This window comes from Hippopotamus amphibius, chromosome 6, assembly GCF_030028045.1.
Source record: "Hippopotamus amphibius kiboko isolate mHipAmp2 chromosome 6, mHipAmp2.hap2, whole genome shotgun sequence".
In the NCBI taxonomy this organism is placed as follows: Eukaryota; Metazoa; Chordata; class Mammalia; order Artiodactyla; family Hippopotamidae; genus Hippopotamus; species Hippopotamus amphibius.
In genome coordinates, this window is record NC_080191.1 from 82,425,262 (window position 1) to 82,444,386 (window position 19,125).

Consider the following 19,125-nt stretch of genomic DNA (forward strand, 5'->3'; position numbering starts at 1 on the left):
GATCAGACCTCTGTATCTAGATGGGTGTGTGCGTGTGGCGGGGCTGGGCTCACAGCGAGGTTATAGAATTTTAATTGCAGAAATTGGTTCCTCAGTTTTAGAAATGAGTCCCACAGAGACTCAGCAGCCTCTGGATTTTGAATATTTTGATAAAAAAGCAGTTTGCCTGGATCAGAATTCAAATATCTTTGGAACCTTTTCCACAACCTCCATATAAAACAAAACCAATTTTGAATACTGGGGCAATTAATTTCATGTATTCGTAATAATACAACTGAGAGGGAGACGGAAGCAGAGTAGAATGGAAAGAGTCATCACACACAGTTACCGTCACCAAATTCCTGTATTTACCTGGTGGTGTGTAGGCATTCTGCACTTCGTCCTCGTTTTGCTCTGGGAAGCATGAGAAGCTCACTGCACAGACAGGATGGGTGGTGAGTGAAACAGATAAGTTATGAGGCATTAAATGACATGGGTTATGCCAATGGTATGCCGATGACAACACGAAAAGGGAAGAAACCAGATTGTCTGCACTAGCATATTTGCTCAAGAGATTAAACAAAAAATAAACATGACAGTATTTTAAAAAATTTAAACAATAAAGTACAAACATTATGGTCAAAGTCCTAGCTGTTGCTGATTTGCTATTGAATTTCAAAGTGCTTTCAAGGAGTATAGGGACAAAACTAAACTAAACTGAACTTTCCCCAAATAAGACATAGAAATCTACTTCCAATTCTAGACATTTGGGTATTTTAATAACTTTTAAAAGCCCTATAAATCCAGCTTTTCTGATACTAAATGTGAACACTAAGTTTTTTAATTCTTTGTAGCAACTCAAAGCATGACAGTTTTCTTAGCTTTCATAGCCACTATAAGTGCAATATCACATATTCTGTTTCTCCTTTACCAAATAAGAACGTTTTATCTTAAGAATTAGGAATATTTTATCTTCAAATTGATACTTTTTCTACACTCAAATTAATTTCACTCTATTGAGTGCCCTGGTCAAGAAGCCCTTTTTTCCCCCTCTTCACCTAAATTCATGGTGGCTCCAATCAATGTCGACAAAGGGCCCCTCACCCGACTCCACTCCATCTGAGCAGCAGGGACCCCACTCCTCTGAGCAGTGCTCTGTCCCAGTAAGTACCACGACCCCATCTTCTGAAGGTCATGGCTCCACCTCCCCTATGGCAGGATGACAGGGAGCTAAGAGGCTCTCCTTGAGTTCTGTGTCCTTGACTACACAGCAAAAATCAATCACTGAGTACCACCCTCATTCTTTACCCTTTCCTAAAAGTTCCTACACTTCGAAAAGCCAGAAGACACTATTGAACCAGCTGGGAGTTCTAACAGCCTAAATCAGATGCTGAGCTTGTGGGCAGGCACATCATACAGGAAGGGGGTTGGTCTGAAGGAGCGAGTTCGTGGGCACGTAGAACCATGGAGTCATAATGATTTTTAGTAACTGTCCAGGAAGTACCTTGTTCATAAATAAATTCAGAACTAAGCCTAGGTACACATCCATAGAAGAAAGAATCCATTCCAATATTTTATAATTTATAGACATTTTGGGTAACTACATTTTATGAGAAGTAGGTATACTAAAAAATATTACTACTGAAGTTTTTACAGAAACTCTGCGATAGTAACTGTCTTTCAGATGACCTGTACCCCAAAACTTTTTATTATAGAAGAAACATAATTTTATAATTACATATGTAATACCCCAAAGACTGCAACTCACAAAAAATAAAATATTTGGAAATTGCTTATGTTGGTTCCCTTCCATAATTTAGGTGAGTATCTAAGTTAATAACAAACTGTACATTTAAAACCGGCTTAACATAAATTCTGATTTTGTAAAAAGAATGCACATTTTATAACAATATATAAGTCAAATATTTCTTAGATTTGCATTCCTATTAGAATACCTTAAAAGACGTTCCTTGGGAGATCAGTTTTGAATGATGAAATACTTTTACTGTCTTTTGCACTATGCCAAGATATCTATCACATTCGAAAACAGAGCAAAGAAAACGTACAGTGTTGAGATCATAATGTGAACAAATACCTGTCTTGTTCTGATAGACACTGACTGTCCACATCTCTGGATCTGTGATCAATGGGGCTGCGAGAGGCATCGTGGTGTCTGGTTGGAGAACGTGACCTTCTTGTTGGATGAATTTCATCTAAACTCCTAAAATGATTACAAAAATTCATATACATCAAAATGCATCATCTTTCCCCAAATCGTGGACAGACTAACAGGCAAGAATTGACAGTAATTGGCAAACAACTGACATGCTTTGAAAAATGCTGCCCTCATCACCAAATACCTGTTTTAAATGTATTTATTCTCTACCATTGCTTTGCCTGAGCTGTATTTCTCCAATCTCCTTTTTTTCACTTCTATCAAAAAAGGACCACAATTTTCATCTGCATGAAATACAGAAGTGTATTTCAGGGTAAGATGAAATAGAGCATGACATTACAGATGTTTTATATGCTTTTCCAAACATTTAAAATGCTTCAAAGAGACAATCTTAAATTTCTAAAAAATACATTTTGGCCCTTGACCTTATCTTCTCTGTCTCTTCTCTCCACAAGCTGATTTATTACCACACAATTTCTCCAAACCGCAGAAAAAACTAGCAAACAAAATACAAGACAGTTATCCAAAAACTGTGCTTGCAACATAAACTTCTTACACTCCCTGGGAGATTTCCTGAGATTAGAAAACAGAATGATGCATAGGTTGGGTAATGAACAAAAAGGCATTTTGCCTACAAGGGATTCTGAAAAAAATAAGTTGACCAAACCGTTATTTCATTTCCGTTAAGAGTCTCGTGGCAGTTTGCACTGTATTATAATAAAGTACTGTCAAGGATGCTAACCTCTTCTGGAAGCCTACCTCTGTAATGGCACATTTGGTAAACGTGAACGTGGCCTTCCCTGATCATCGGCGCGATGAGGAGACACAGACCGTGAGCGGTGATGCGTTGTTCTCTGCTGCTCTGGCACAGTTAATGTTGAAGGTTTGCTTTCTCTAGCACTAGACCTATAACCTACTGGCAAGAGTACACACAAGGAACAAGTCAGTATTCTTCTATAGCATCAATGCCAATGTGGAGACATCAAATTATGCAGAAAGCAGACATTGACCTATGAGGACAACCGCCATGCAATCAGTATTACCAGCCTTATCTTCAAAACTACTCAATATATGTACAGAGGGTAACTAACATACACATGCATGAGGACTGGGTACAGTTTGGCTGAAAGGTTACCATGGAGATACTGACATGAATACAATAGCTGATGCCTCAGATATCAGGATGAGTTGGGATACTAGTTTACTTTGAAGAATGAATGAGTTAGTGATTTTTCAACAACACAAACCAAGCAGTTGACAGCGAACTGTTACTCATATACAAGTCAATGCTTAGAAATCTGGTGTCTCTTGAAATGGTATTTGAATTTTTCTTTCAAAGCATAAATTATATTATTGGGATTTCAGATGGCTTCGCTAATAAGAAAATAAAAATGGTATCATACCAATTTTAATTTTCAAAGAAGAGTAGAAGGTCTTTACTATTACAAATGCTGATTGTGAATTTTGAGAACCACAGATAATATTGCAATTTTCAAATGAAAATAAGGTATGGGTGGAGATAACTATGAAATAATGCAGAACAAATTAACCCTCCTAAAGAAACAATTATTGAACCTACCCCAAACATCTGAAACTATTCCACAAATGTGTTAGTGACCTAACATAATTAATAGTTAAATAAAATTAAAAATAAATTCTAAAAGTCATTCTACCTTGAAACCAAAAGGTCTCTATGATCTCTGATTTAGTTAAGATAAAACAGCACTCTCAAATCCACAGTAACAGCTAATTAAATTTTTTCACAAGGGTCACTGTTGCTATTATTGGAAGGAAAATAAAAAATTCTGCGGCCAAAGGAAAAATAATTATTTTTACAACTACATGAAATGTACATGAACCATGAAAACATTAAAGTTAATTGGGCTGCTTGAATTGTTGCTCATGTATTTACCTGAAAACTCCCACATTAGTTTTAAAATATGCCATGTAACATCATTAAAGGCAGACTAAGTTCCCATTTTATTTGTTGTGATTGTATAATCTTTCGACTAAGCTTCGAGTATACGGAAGGTCTTTAAACATTTCATAAAGGCCAATTTGACAATATTGACACCAAAGAAGCTCAGCCATTTTGTCACTCTCTAAAAGCATCAGTAAAGGACCAAACAATATTAAACATAAAGGTTATAATTTATAATTTCATTTTATGACCAAAATAAGAGCAATTCAGGTACTATTTTGAATTTCATGTAGAAAGGTTCTTTGTTGTTCAGACATACAAATTGTAATATTAAGTCTAGAAAGATACCAACTAAATTTACATGTAGTGAATTTATTTAATAGTTCAATATTAAAAAATGGTGGCTGTTTTTAAAGATAATTAATCCAAAGACTGAATTACTTAAAGATTTCAAATTACCATTTGGTATCATTTGAAAACATCTGGTATCAATTATATTATAATTATGGAAGATCAGTATTGAACTGGGAGCACCATTTCAAGATTTCAATGAATATTCAAGGTATATAAATGGAGCTTTTAGATTTGGAATAATTAGTTATCATGAAGCAACTTTTAGAGAATTTAGACATCTTCTGTAAAAGGGTATAATTATTTTTTTTCTTGGGGTTGTCTGTATTTACATAGAGATTAGTGTCTTTTTTATCCTATCCTAATATGCACTCATAGTCCTTTGTCTGCTTTTTCTAATTTGTTTTTTTCATATTACGTTTAATTTATTGTTGATAACATGCACTTTGCCTTCATAAAAAGGTAAGAGGGAGCTGCTATTTAATGCTCATTTCAATGTTTCAGTTAGCTCAAAGTTATAGGGTTGGTTTTGTTTTTGTTTTCATTTTCTGAATTTGCAGTAATGGCCTGAAAGCTGAGGTTGCCAGATGCCTGGCCTCAGATGAGGGCATTCTCTGTGTGGTTATTTTTATTCTTCTAAAGCAGCGGAGATTATTTATTTTAAATAACAATAAGGCTATGATAACCATAAAGGTAATAAGATGTAGCTCTGCAGGTCTCAGCTGCTTAAAGGTGGTAATACATTAATGAAGAACATAGAACCCCATGGTCCTAGAGAAGCCAAGTATTAGGAAGTTCAAGGCTCAGCTGCGATAGAACAACTAAATGACACTGTCCAGCTTCTTCAGGAAACATACAACCAGAAGCTTCACTGAGTGTGTTAAACATACGTAGAACTAACTGGTATCCATGGGTGAACAAAAGTCTTCTCCATACTGGATGCTAGGAATTCTGTAATGAGCCTCTTAGATTATACAGTAATGCATCAACACACTTGTTTATTAACTTATCCCCTCACTTTATTTTAGCTTCTTGCCCTTATTTTACTGTCTTTCCTCTTTATTTAAAAAGTATTGCTTATGACGGTGTGTCTTGCTATACTGTATTTGCCACACATATGTATCCTTAGAAGCTACCATATACACATTTTGGATCAATGAAGAGTACCCCTAAAATATAAGTCAATTCCATTATCTCCTTTATTAATTTATGAAGAAATCTCTGGAACATAAAATATTACTGATTGGCTTATGTACTTTATTAGTTCTATTCTATTAAACATTCATCTCATCACATTTTAAATGCTAAATGAAAATGGATATCATTTGAAATGACCATTTAGACACTGCTTCTGTATGGTAAAAGGGATTATATCTGTTTGCAAATACCAAGATATGGTATATATCAGGATGGAATATAGATATATCTAGAATTAGTGTTCTTGGGTGGTTCCAGGCACTATCACCACTGGGGGCGGTCCTATAACTCCCATTTTGGCTGTTATCCACATGAAGAACAATCAACTCATTGTGTATGTAAGTATTTATTGAATTAGCTGTTCATTCATTCATAAATTCATTCACTATCCTGCCACATCATAAAAGTATGAAATTTTAGGTGAATAAAATGTGAGAACCACCCACAGAAGTAAAATCTATTTAGATGAGCTAGAAATGACAACATGAAGGATAATTAACAGCCAAGACTCTTGTTAGAAAGGTTTGATGACAAGATCCCTTTCCTTATGAGGAATCATCTGAATTCTATTTAAATATGCCAATGGATACCATGTACCTTCCCCCTTTCAATTGATGAAAAAAATAATATTCTATTAAACTTTGTGTGAAAGTTTCTATGTAGAGTGGGTCTAATTATTCTGATCCTTTTAGAAATCAACAAACTCAGAAAAGAAAACATGAACTGTTATCCACAATTATCCACTATTATTTCAAACTCTCCCTGAGGGTCTGATATCAAGGAGTTATATCTAAGTACACAGATATGCACAGAACCAGATTTATTGTTTTTAAGGATGTCCACTACTTTCGTAAAGTGATCAAAGACTATATTTTCTCTGAGATACAGGGGGCAAATGAAGCCTAATTTTAGGGAATTCTCCATACTTTTCTCCCAGGTTTAATGAAGTCATATGTATCTCTCTAAATGGTGACCTCCGTCACTAGATTCGGTAAAGTCTATTAATTTTACCAAAATCATTGCCTTCAAATTAAGTGCATCCCCATCATATAAATTATGTAAATTAAGGGGACATCTGTCAATACTGTCCTCAAGAAATGTCTTTAATAACTCATATTTATATATCCCAAGATTTTTTCTTTAATTTCTTAACTGAGTATCTCCCTACTCTTCATTAGTAAATAAAAGGAACAGGATTAGTGACAACAAAATAAGTCTTTACTGCTTGGTTTTACTTGCTTTCTGACTAGAGTCAGATGAGAAACAATGTCAGTATTTTACAAATATTTACAAAGATTTTACTAATATATTCAATGAAAAACAGGCGCTGACTTACTAATATCGAATCTTTCTAAAGCATTTCCTTATTTTAAAACATACAGACACATTCTAGGTATAATCAGTGCTGCGTATTTCACAAAAGCATTAAAAGCTAAGCCATGCCACATGCAACTTTAAGCCCTGCCATGCACGTTTCTCGGTATATTCCATGGAAGGCTACATTATTTTCAGAAACAGAGGAAGGGAAGTCATAGACATACAATATAAAACATAGGACAGTGGAATTTTTTATTAAAACCTTTATATCCTTTCAAGATTCGTATTTTCACTTCTGCTCCAAGCATCGTGAAATGATGGTTTTAACCTCGCTAGCTTCTAAGGGGGACCCTGACTAATTTAAGTGGGGATGTTAATGAGTAGTTACTAGTCCATCTCAAACTTTCTTAATTTGGAAGACAAGTCACCATGGAATAGCATAACCCAGACTTCTCTGTGCTCTAAATCTCCAGCGTGGGACCCGAGGAAGTCTGGAAGCTGGCAGGAAAGCAAGCACGGAAGCACAGTGAAGCCGGCCCCGCCCTCCCCAACGCACCTGGAGGGACCACTCCAATGGCATCATCAACCTCATAGTCTGATATGTCACTGTCACTGATTCGCTGGGACCCTGCACGACAGGAAGGCAAACAGATACCTCTGTGTCCGCTCGGGTCAGGAAACGTGGAGGACACGGTCAATTTTTTTTAAAGCTAATTACTTTATTACTAAACACTTTCATTTTTAGTGAAGTATAGTTGATTTACAATGTTTCAGGTGTACAGCAAAGTGATTCAGTTATACATACATATACTACCAAGTGAATATAGAGCTGAGTTTTAAAGAAATACTTGTTCTCCAAGGATAACAATGTTCTCGGTATCCTTATAATCACCAAGACTCATAGAAAGAAGGGGATTTCATAGAAGAGTATTTTGACTTTTCAAATTATTTTTATAAGGTCTATAGCAAAGTGTATACTGTTTTCTACCCAATTACACGTGCTCCTCTGCAGTTCAGGGAGGATGGGGCTGAGTGGAAAGGTTCAAAGAGACCTTCCTTGGCTGGAACTTTATTGAGTTCATATTATTGAAAGGGCATCAGGGCCCTTTATAAAATAATTATGTTTAGCCTTCAAAATTAGCCATTATACTGCATGAAACATTAATTTTGAGGAAATGATTGATCAGAGAAGCAGTAACATGAAATATTTAATTATACGAGGAAAACAATTTGGTTCCAGGTTACCAAAATAAAGCTTCTAAGTTTCTCCTGTTCAATGAGAGATTTAGTCATAATTCAAAAATTAATGAATAATTACAGAAAAAATACTCTTTTCCCCAATCAACAGATGGACAACAGCAAACAAACTTTACAACACTTTTGAAAAAAAATGTTTTTTATGAATAATAATACTAAAAATATGCAGGAATTATACAGTTATTAAGATGTTCTATGTAGCAAATCACCATTAATGATGAAAATTACTCCATCAGTCATCCAACGAACAACTTCATCAGTATTGGGCAAAGAATTATACTTGAGAGTTTTTAAGCTTTCAGCTCTGGAATTATTCCACTATATTGTATATATTATTTTCATTGGGAATATGCAGAAAATGGTTTTGCCAAGTCTCTTTATATAGGTGATTAATTTTTCAATATTTTGATCTCTAACGAACATTTGAAAAAACACGTTGAATGTTAATCTCAGATTTGACCATGACGACACAATCACCTCTGTAACTGAAAAGAGCCTTAACCTACTTTGCAGTTTTTTGCTGGCGCTCTCCCCGTGCACGTGTCGCCGTGGCATGAAGGGTGATGGCTGAGGCAGAGGTAGTGAGGATTCATCGTGAGTCTGAAGTTTATACCAGTGCGGCTCATCATCTAGAAGTGCCGTCTCCAGCTCTATGAGGATCTGAAAGGGCAGCTCTCAGGTTAGATCAAGCGCCTTTCCCCAGATGTAATAAAATCAGTCACAAAAATACACATCACAGAAGTTTCACGAGGCGTCTGATTCAGATCTCTATGACAACCTTACCTCTCCAAGGAATTCACTCTCCTCTTCTTGCACCCTGGGCTGGTCCCACACGGTTATTTCCAACATCCGTTCTCTAAAATCTCTACGATGCACGTGTGAATAGACAAAAGTCTGATTCCATTTTGGTTCTAGTACTTTCTTTACTGTTTTGGTTCTTCTTTTACTTTTATCACTGAAAAATAAGTATGTTTTTTAAATGAAAAGCAAATGCAAGTACATGCTGCCACCTACTGTACTTACATGCAGTACTGCTCTTGGGATGTTCACTCTTTTTAATTCACAACTTTTAATATAAAAGTCTGAAAAAACTGTGGAGTTTAATACAATTCTAGTTTTAACTACAATGTAAGCAGTAGTTACGATTATAGAAACACAAACACAAAAGTACATTCTAAATGATGTAGCTGTCAAAGACCAATAGATGTACAAACAAGGTAATAAAACTTTTTTAATTGGCAGGTTATTTTAAAGAAATACAAGGCTTGAGGGAATTTTTGGGGGGATAATGTAGTTTATTCCCTCATAGAGAAGTATCTTTTTTTTTTAAGAACTTTTATTGAGATACAGTTAACAGACAATAAACAGCATATATTTAGAGTGTACAATTTGGTATCCCAATCTCCCAGTTAATTCCCCCCCCAATCCTCCCCGCTTTCCCCACTTGGTGTCCATATGTTTGTTCTCTACATCTGTGTCTCTATTTCTGCCTTGCAGACCAGTTGATTTATACCATTTTTCTATAGTCCACATATATGTGTTAATATACGATATTTGTTTTTCTCTTTCTGACTCATTTCACTCTGTATGACAGTCTCTAGGTCCATCCATGTCTCTACAAATGTCCCAGTTTGTCTACTAACTGGGTTTTGTTTGTTCTTCTTTCTCTAGTTTCTTGAGGTGTAAGGTTAGATTGTTTATTTGGGATTTTTCTTGTTTCTTGAGGTAGGATTGTATTGCTATAAACTTCCCTCTTAGAACTGCCTTTGTTGCATCCCATACATTTTGGATCATTGTGTTTTCATTGGCATTTGTCTCTAGGTGTTTTTTGATTTCCTCTTTGATTTCTTCAGTGATCTCTTGGTTACTTAATAGCGTATTGTTTAGCCTCCATGTGTTTGTGTTTTGTACAGTTCTCTTCAAGTAACTGATTTCTAATCTCATAGAGTTGTGGTCGGAAAAGATGCTTGATACAATTTCAATTTTCTTGAATTTACCAAGGCTTGATTTATGACCCAAAAATGTGATCTGTCCTGGAGAATGTCCCATGTGCACTTGAGAAGAATGTGTAATCTGCTGTTTTTGGATGTAATGTCCTATAGATATCTATTAAATCAAGCTGATTTATTGTGTCATTTAAAGCTTGTGTTTCCTTATTAATTTTCTGTGTGGATGATCTGTCTATTGGTGTAAGTGGGGTGATAAAGTCCCCCACTATGATTGTGTTACTGTCAATTTCCTCTTTCATAGTTGTTAGCATTTGCCTTATGTATTGAGGCGCTCCTATATTGGGTGCATACATATTTATAATTGTTATTTCCTCCTCTTGGATTGATCCCTTGATCTTTATGTAATGTCCTTTCTTGTCTCATTTTTCATTTTAAAGTCTATTTTATCTGATATGAGTGTTGCTACTCCAGCTTTCTTTTGATTTCCATTTGCATGGAATATCTTTTTCCATCCCCTCACTTTCAGTCTGTATGTGTCCCTAGGTCTGAAGTGGGTCTCTTTAGACAGCATATATATGGGTGTTGTTTTTGTATCCATTCAGCCAGTTTGTGTCTTTTGGTTGGTGCACTGAGTCCATTTACTTTCAAGGTAATTATTAATATGTATGTTCCTATTACCATTTTCTTAATTGTTTTGTTTTTGTTTTTGTAGGTCCTTTTCTGCTCTTATGTTTCCCACTTAGAGAAGTTCCTTTAGCATTTGTTGTGGGGCTGGATTGGTGGTGCTGAATTCTCTTAGCTGTTGTTTGTCTGTAAAGCTTTTGATTTCTCCATCCACTCTGAATGAGATCCTTGCTGGGTAGAGTGTTCTTGGTTGTAGGTTCTTTCCTTTCATCACTCTAAATATATCATGCCTCTCCCTTCTGGCTTGCAGAGTTTCTGCTGAGAAATCATCTGTTAAGCTTATGGGAGTTCCCTTGTATGTTATTTGTCGTTTTTCCCTTGTTGCTTTTAAAAACATTTCTCTGTCTTTAATTTTTGTCAATTTGACTACTATGTGTCTTGGCGTGTTTCTCCTTGGATTTATCCTGCCTGGGATTCTCTGCACTTCCTGGACTTGGGTGGCTATTTCCTTTCCCATGTTAGGGAAGTTTTCAACTATAATTTCTTCCAATATTTTCTCAGGTCCTTTCTCTTTCTCGTCTCGTTCTGGGACCCCTATAATGTGAATGTTGGTGCGTTTAATGTTGTCCCAGAGGTCTCTTAGGCTGTCTTGAGTTCTTTTCATTCTTTTTTCTTTATTCTTTTCTGCATCAGTGATTATCACCATTCTGTCTTCCAGGTCACTTATTCGCCCTTCTGCCTCTGTTAATCTGCTATTGGTTCCTTCTAGTGTATTTTTCATTTCAGTTATTGCGTTGCATATCTCTGTTTGTTTGCTCTTTAATTCTTCTAGGTCTTTGGTAAACTTTTCAATCTTTGCATCCAGTCTTTTTTCAAAGTCCTGGATCATCTTCACCATCATTATTCTGAATTCTTTTCCTGTAAGGGTGCCTATCTCCTCTTCATTTAGTTGTTTTTCTGGGGTTTTATCCTGTCCCTTCATCCGGTACAAAGTCCTCTGCTTTTTCATTTTCTCTATCTTTCTATGGCTATGGTTTTCAGTTCCACAAGATGAAATACTGCTGATACTGCTTGATTCTGCTGTCTGCCCTCTTGTGGAGGAAGCTATCTGGGAGGCTGGTACATGCTTCCTGATGGGAGGGATTGATGGTGGGTAGGGCTGGGTGGGCGGAGCTCAGTAAGACTTTAATCTGCTTGTTTGCCAATGGGTGGGGCTGTATTCCCACTCTGTTGGTCATTTGGCTTGAGGCCATGGAGCACTGGAGCCCACAGGCTCTTTGGTGGGGCTAATGGCATACTCTGGGAGGGCTCACGCCAATGAGCACTTCTCAGAACCCTTGCCACCAGTGCCCCTGTCTCCTCGGTGAGCCACAGCTGCCCTCCCCCTCTGCAGGCAACCATCCAACACCAGCAGGTAGGTCTGATTCAGTCTCCTATAGGGTCACTGCTCCTTCCCCCGGGTCCTGGTGAGCACACTGTTTTGTGTGCCCTCAAAGCGTGGAGTCTCTGCTTCCCCCAGTCCTGTGGAGATCCTGCAATCAAATCCCACTGGCTTTCAAAGTCTGATTCTCTGGGGATTCCTCCTCCTGTTGCTGGACTCCCAGGTTGGGAAGCCTGATGTGGGGCTCAGAACCCTCACTTTAGTGGGTGGAATTCTGCAGTATAACAGTTCTCTAGCTTGTGAGTCACTCACCCAGCAGTGATGGGATTTGATTTTAATGCGATTGTGCCCCTCCTACCATCTCATTGTGGCTTCTCCTTTGTCTCTGGCTGTGGGGTGTCCTTTTTGGTGAGTTCCAATGTCTTTCTGTCCTCCTCACAGAGGAGTATCTCTTAAAACTATGTCACAGGTGTATGCCTATGTGCCAGCTCCTCAAAATATATATATATATATATATATATGTCTGTTGAATTTTTGATATATCAATTATACCTCAATAAAGTTGTAAAGCATACATGAAACTATATCCCAGGAGAGGAAATTCTACTTTTTCTATTAGGAAAGATTTTTGCATATTGTTACTAAAATTATTCCATACCTTCTATCTGGAAGAAAATACATTTTTACATAGGGATTCCTGGGACGCCCATCTACTCTCAGGGGTAGATCTGTTGCTTGCAGGACATTTACAATCAGCTGGTGGCCCACTTTGTCATACCACAGCTTTACCTAAGAGCAATGGAGAAAGAAATTAGTGTTTGCAAAAATCATGAGGTCTTATAATTTCACAAAAAACACTAAATTAGTTTTGAAGAAGGAAATTTCAAATTGCAAAATACAACTGAATTATAGATACTATTTCTGCAAAGAATACCAACTTGAAAGCATTACCACTTTAGAACTTGACTTTTCGCGCGTTTTAAATGTGACTTGCAATAGGCAGGCCTGCAGCGTCGATTTATACCCTCTTATATCATGGGATGAAATAAAACGAATGATACAATTTTTAGAAAATATTAAGGGAAGAGGGGGGATATTGAAATAATTATCCTTGTTTTTAAATGCTACATGCAAGTGTTTGGTGATTATAAGTATCTTAAGAATGATTACAGCATGACTAAATGCACTCTGTAGTTCCACTTGCAGTTGAAACAAAATGCCTGGTGTTAGGAACAATATATTCAAGCAACTTGGAAGAGATCAGGAAACACATTTACTGCAGGCCTCCTCTATATCAGGTACTGCTGTTTTCTGCTATTTTTTTAATTTAATTTTTACAATTAACCTATTAAAGGTTAATTTTCATGAGAGACGGGGAAAGGAACAAAGGAAGGTACAGTGCATAAATGATGCCTTTAAACCAAGTGAAGACTGAATGATATTTCTATTAACTGATGGTGGTATGAATAAAGAAACCCAGGAAAATGGCACATGGAAATATTACAGGCGAACTCCTAATGCAGCCAGTGCAGTCTATGTGCTGGCAGGTGATGATATTAACTTAAATTTTTTTAATTTAGAATTCAGTTTGGGGTGTGTGGTTAAATAAGAATGCTGATCATGCACTGTTTAATAGGTACACATCAAAATATATTTGAGTCATAACAAAATAAACTAATTTAACATGGGAGTAGTAAGGGGCAATTAAGAATTCAAACCTAGATCTGTATCAATCCATCCCTCTGCTCCCAATTAATACCAGAGGTGCATTTTTCCTAAACCTGAAATGGATTTTTATCCCTCTTAAAACACAGGTGGAATGCATGAGTGAGTCCCACATACACTGAAATAAAAAAATGGCAGGGCAGATAAAATAGCACAGGGACGAGACTGAGATCTTCAACCTACTAAAAATAGAAGCTAAACCAGGGAAGGTTTTAATACCATTACCTTCTTTGTTTAATTAAAACTAAGAGAAGAGCAGCAAAAACAGACTATAGAAATCCACATGTTACCAAAGTAGCAAAAGATCAACTATTTACAGAATGATGTGAAGCAAGATTTTCTTTTACTTATTAATACACATCCTGTATTCTACCATAATCTGAAGAAATGTAGCTTTTCCTAATAATTAGCCATGTCTTCTTTACTCCACCTTTTCCCAGATCACACATACAACAACAGTGAAGAAAACTGTAGCTTTTTCACACTAATATCAGCAATGAAGAATTTCATCAAATGTCTTAAGAAGTTAAAAAATATTTTAAATTTAAATGTCTCAAGATCCAGGTTCATGAGGTTGTTAAGTAAACAGAAGACGACTCTCTGGGTTTGTTACATCTAACCAACTACTTACCTTAGAAACTTTTATACCGCACACAAAAAATAATTGATACTTTCTTTTCTTATGTTATTTATCATTTAGTGTTCAGCACACCTGGCACACTGTAGGCACTCAATAAATGTTTTCACATAAATATGAGTAAAGGAACAATCTAATAAATTAGTGAAAAACTGATGAAGTAGGTTATGCTTTTAAATGACTCTGACTGTATCACAGGCTTCAAAGAAAGCCACATATTTTAAAGACAGACTCAGAACAGGGAGCTGATACTAATGGTCTCCAACATGTACCAAAGACACATACAGAAAGTTGTCCTGGTAAGACTTGTGGGGCATCTTTGAGAGCTCCAGGGCTTGTTGGAGAAATTACAGAAATGGAAGGCCTTTCCATCTTCTGAGATTCAAAGGAACTGGAACCTAAAATGAGGAAAAATTCAAGTAATTTTTTAGTAACATATTTGTAACTTATGTGTGAAGAATACATATTTTTAATGAAATATTACATGCATCTGCTACTGGTATAAAACCATAATTTGGTACCATCCATAAATGTAGGACCCGCTCTCAGTGGGATAGTTCTAGAAAGCTACCATCGTGCTTTCTTTGGTTAATTGTCTATTTTAAAGATCTTTAAAAGTGATATAATAAAACACTATTTATTTACTTCACCCTGTAAGTATTGATTTTCTACATTTCTAGAGGCATTGCTCCCAGTATGCTCTTGTACAGCCTCACATACAGTTAAAGGCTTTTAGTGATAAGAAAGATGGTACCCGTTCTGTTAATTATCTTAGGAACATCTATGATGAACTGTCCTCACTGAAATTAAAATGAATGCATGTATCATATAATTTATGAGCTGCATCTAAGCCTAGATAGAATTCATCACTGTTTTAAAATACGATTTACATCTCTTTCTGTTTTGATCTTACAGACCAATCTCCTGTCTGAGGATGCTGTCTAGAGATTCACACATGGATGAGGGAGGCTGGTTCCCCACTCAGCCCCTCAGTGAGGCTCTTCTCCCCCCTTTTTAAATGGAAGTCTTTTCTTCCTGGGTCGCTGATAAAGTGTCCACAGCCAGCAGTATGGATATCTGTAGAACACTATTACCCCAGTAAGTATGACCTTGACCCCACAGCCATTCAAAATTTGGCTTTATTGAGAAAACACTATGTATGGACCATTTCCCAAGAGTATATCATCCACATTTTTTCCATACATGCAAATTATGTTTAAAAAATCACATAGCGTCATTCTGTACCCTCCAAAGACTTTTAACTATATAAAACAGTGCTATAAAATTTTCTGTTACTATGTCTCTTTTATGCAATATTCTTAGGATAATTTTTTCTTGGGTCTCAGTACAATGACACTAATGCTTCTGATAGTACATTTCTAATATTATACCTGTTTTTTTTTAATAACATCAACACTATAAATTATGCAATTGGTCCCATTTCTCTCTTTATATTAGAAAACTCAAAACCAAATCTGGGCTCATGTCTAGCAGGTATGCAGAATATGATGCTATGCATTTGATTTACTAACCTAATCTCCACTTCCCACCCATATACTTTCTACCTTCTTATAACCATCCCTTGTTTTCCCCTTAAATCACCTTGCATTTTTTTATTCCTAAACTAGGTTACATAATACCACTTGGTGATCAAGCCCAATTATAATTAATTTAACATCGATCCATTGCAAAGTAAATATCTGAGTCACTTCCACATTGTGCTTGGAAATGTCATTACACACATCATCATCTTCTTTCACCCGAGTCCCTTTAATGCCCATGTAGACAATTCAACCCTCCAGCCTCAGTCCTCTGACACTTTATTTCCACTGAAATCCCCCTCTACTCCACCCACCCTCTTCCATGATCATATTCAACACTGTTACACTGTATTAAAAATATTTATGTGCCTGTTTCCTTCACTGCTCATGACACTGAGCCAATTTCCCGTCAAAGGGAATAATCCAGTATCACAGCACACGTTTATGTACAGCAAATAGAACTGTTACTGGTATATTATTTTAGCTCGGGGCGCCCTGATTGCCATTAGACAGAAGGGTATTGCCAATAGACTTTTGAACTTTTGATACCCACCCTCCACAGACACAAAGAGAAAAATCTTAAAGCAGAATATCTTTGGATTTCCCATGCTTGCCAACTCATTTATATCAAATAACTAAAGAGGACAGTAAATCTTATACTTACTGGATTCCAGTGGAGGATGGGAGCTCTCAGGAATCCGTGGAATGTCACTAAAAGAAACAGGGTATGGTGAAAATCCCATTAGCTAAGCCACCCTGCCTGAGGCAATCACAGCCACCCTTTATCTCAGTGGTGTGAAAAATCCTTTTGGGTCTTTGCAGGTGTGGAAATGGACGGGAGTTACCATTAAGGCAATTTCTAATGTGCATGAATGTAAAACACCACACAAAAAAAACTGCAGTAAAAATAAGTTTTCATATATTTAATAGCAAAACACTTTAACATGACAACAATCAGAATAATATTGTGGCTAAAATCACCACAATATTTTTACTACCAAAACAGCAGGTTTTGGAAATAAAAAATGTTAAAGGCAATATTGTATTTCAATTCTAGAAAATCAAAATGACACATATTTTACAAATCAGTAATATGCTTTACAAACACATCTGAAAGAGTTTACTGAATGAAAGGGATGGAAACATCTCTTGATATAAAATAATATGGTGAATATCATGGGCAAAGTTAATAAAATGAAAAGGATGGATTGCTTTGGAAATTAAAAATGGTTCAAGCTTGCAACAAAAAAGCCAAAACATTTTATATATGTGAATATATAATTCATATACACATATATAACCCTATACAGAGATTCATATCGCTATGCTGAAGTTAGCTAAATATATGGCCACTTACTAAATGATTAGAAAGTGACTTGTGAGAACACCCACTCCTGACACACTCACAAATTATTCTGAATAAATATTTAATATGACCTCAGCTTCATCCATTACCCACTGTGGCCTTAGAACCCTGGACCAGCTTGGTTTGGGAATTATACTGTATTAAACTATTTAACCTTGGTTTCCCACGATATTTTAGTATCAATTTAGAAGATTAACAATATGCAAGTATTAACAGGACAAATTAAAGCAGACTGGAGTTAGCTAGTCCCAACAAAATTATCAGAATATTATTTAAGAATTTCTAACCACTTACCTTGTGAACTAACTTCACTTTGATTTTCTTTGCACTTTTGGGGAGGATTGAAACAAAAACAGTTTTCTGTTTGATAATTTTCCTGACTCTTCATTTTTACTTTTTTGTGCAAAGTAATTCTCCTAACCACCTACAATTTATACTTCTTACAAATGACAGTTCATCCTGTATTATGTATTTTATAAATACATTTTATTGTATATTTATGTACAACTAACAATTTGATTGAAATATACATTATGTGATAATTAGACTAATTTTCAATACCCAAGACACAAGAAACCAACTATTTATCTTCTGCTACCTTATTCTGAATTCATCAAGGCAAATAAAAGTCAATTCTTAAAAATCTAGAAACAATATTTTTTTAGATAGTACAACTTCTTTGAAAATCAGCCTCAAAGTCAGCTATGAAAATTAAATTTGGAACTCCAAAACCGGATACAAGCTTTGAATTTTATGCATCTGTGAAAGAAGAATTGTGGAGAAGTTGTAAAAGAAAATGTTTCAGTGATTTTGAATTAAAATGTATTTAATGTCAATTGCTTCAGTAATATTTTCCTGCATAAATGTCCTCTGACAAATACACAAGCCTTCTTATATTGTTCTGCTAACAAATAAGGTGGTAAAATAGTTTTAATAACAATTATAAGCATAAAGGTAAAGAATTTACATTTGGTAGGTTGACAAAAATGGGCAGTGCCTCAAGACAGCTGCTGTCTGTTCCACCAGGCTGGTCAATGTGCACATAAGTTACATTTGGAAGGATTCTTGGAATCTCTATCCCATGAAACTATGAATACATATCTGCTTTCTGCTTTAAAAATTATAGAACTACATTAAACAATTATTAAATATAGCTATAATTATTCTTCCAGGATTCTAATAATTTCCCTCTTAACTGGAAAGTTGATGACAGATTTGATTTTTATTTAAATACAATCTTTGTTTTCCCATATTCCTTTGAATTCCACAACCCATGACAGCTTAGGTGTGGCTATGCAAATAACAATTTAAAATTAATTTCTCACAAAAGTAAATACAATGAAAATGTTATTCCAGTCCACTTTAATTGTCTGTTAGTTTTTCTTTTTTTTTAGTCATCAAGAATCAATGGTATTTCAGCTGATTACTTTTAAAACCACTATATATTTGTAAGTATTTGGCAATGTGCACAATGCTTGATTTTAAATTTTGTTTTTTATACTTTTGATGCATTTTCCAATTTACTTACCTCTTTTCCAGCCTCATATTTACCTCAGCACTAGAACACGTCATGTAAAACTAGCATTATATAGTGTTGCTATTTTTAAAAAACTGCATGGAAATGTACAATACTTCTGCAAATGTCTGCAATATTTACTCTTAATAATCACCACTTAAAATTGGTTATAAGTTTGCCTTTATTTT

At 35.7% G+C, this 19,125-nt stretch overlaps 1 protein-coding gene across 50 annotated transcripts in view; it reads right to left on the bottom strand.

Moving 5' to 3' along the window:
- RIMS1 (regulating synaptic membrane exocytosis 1) overlaps positions 1–19,125 on the bottom strand; it is a 480,485-nt gene that overhangs the window by 143,567 nt on the left and 317,793 nt on the right. For 21 of the 50 annotated variants that reach the window (XM_057738995.1, XM_057738992.1, XM_057738970.1 and 18 more), the window contains exons 6-14: positions 16,720–16,766; positions 14,800–14,912; positions 12,811–12,941; positions 8,982–9,153; positions 8,705–8,858; positions 7,498–7,569; positions 2,915–3,068; positions 2,075–2,200; positions 352–414 (exon numbers count right to left, since the gene is read on the bottom strand). In XM_057738995.1, coding sequence (XP_057594978.1) covers positions 352–414; positions 2,075–2,200; positions 2,915–3,068; positions 7,498–7,569; positions 8,705–8,858; positions 8,982–9,153; positions 12,811–12,941; positions 14,800–14,912; positions 16,720–16,766 — 1,032 coding nt within the window. Of the gene's footprint in view, positions 1–351; positions 415–2,074; positions 2,201–2,914; positions 3,072–7,497; positions 7,570–8,704; positions 8,859–8,981; positions 9,154–12,810; positions 12,942–14,799; positions 14,913–16,719; positions 16,767–19,125 lie in introns of all 50 variants that reach the window. The other 29 variants (XM_057738946.1, XM_057738945.1, XM_057738947.1 and 26 more) reach the window with 3 other exon arrangements.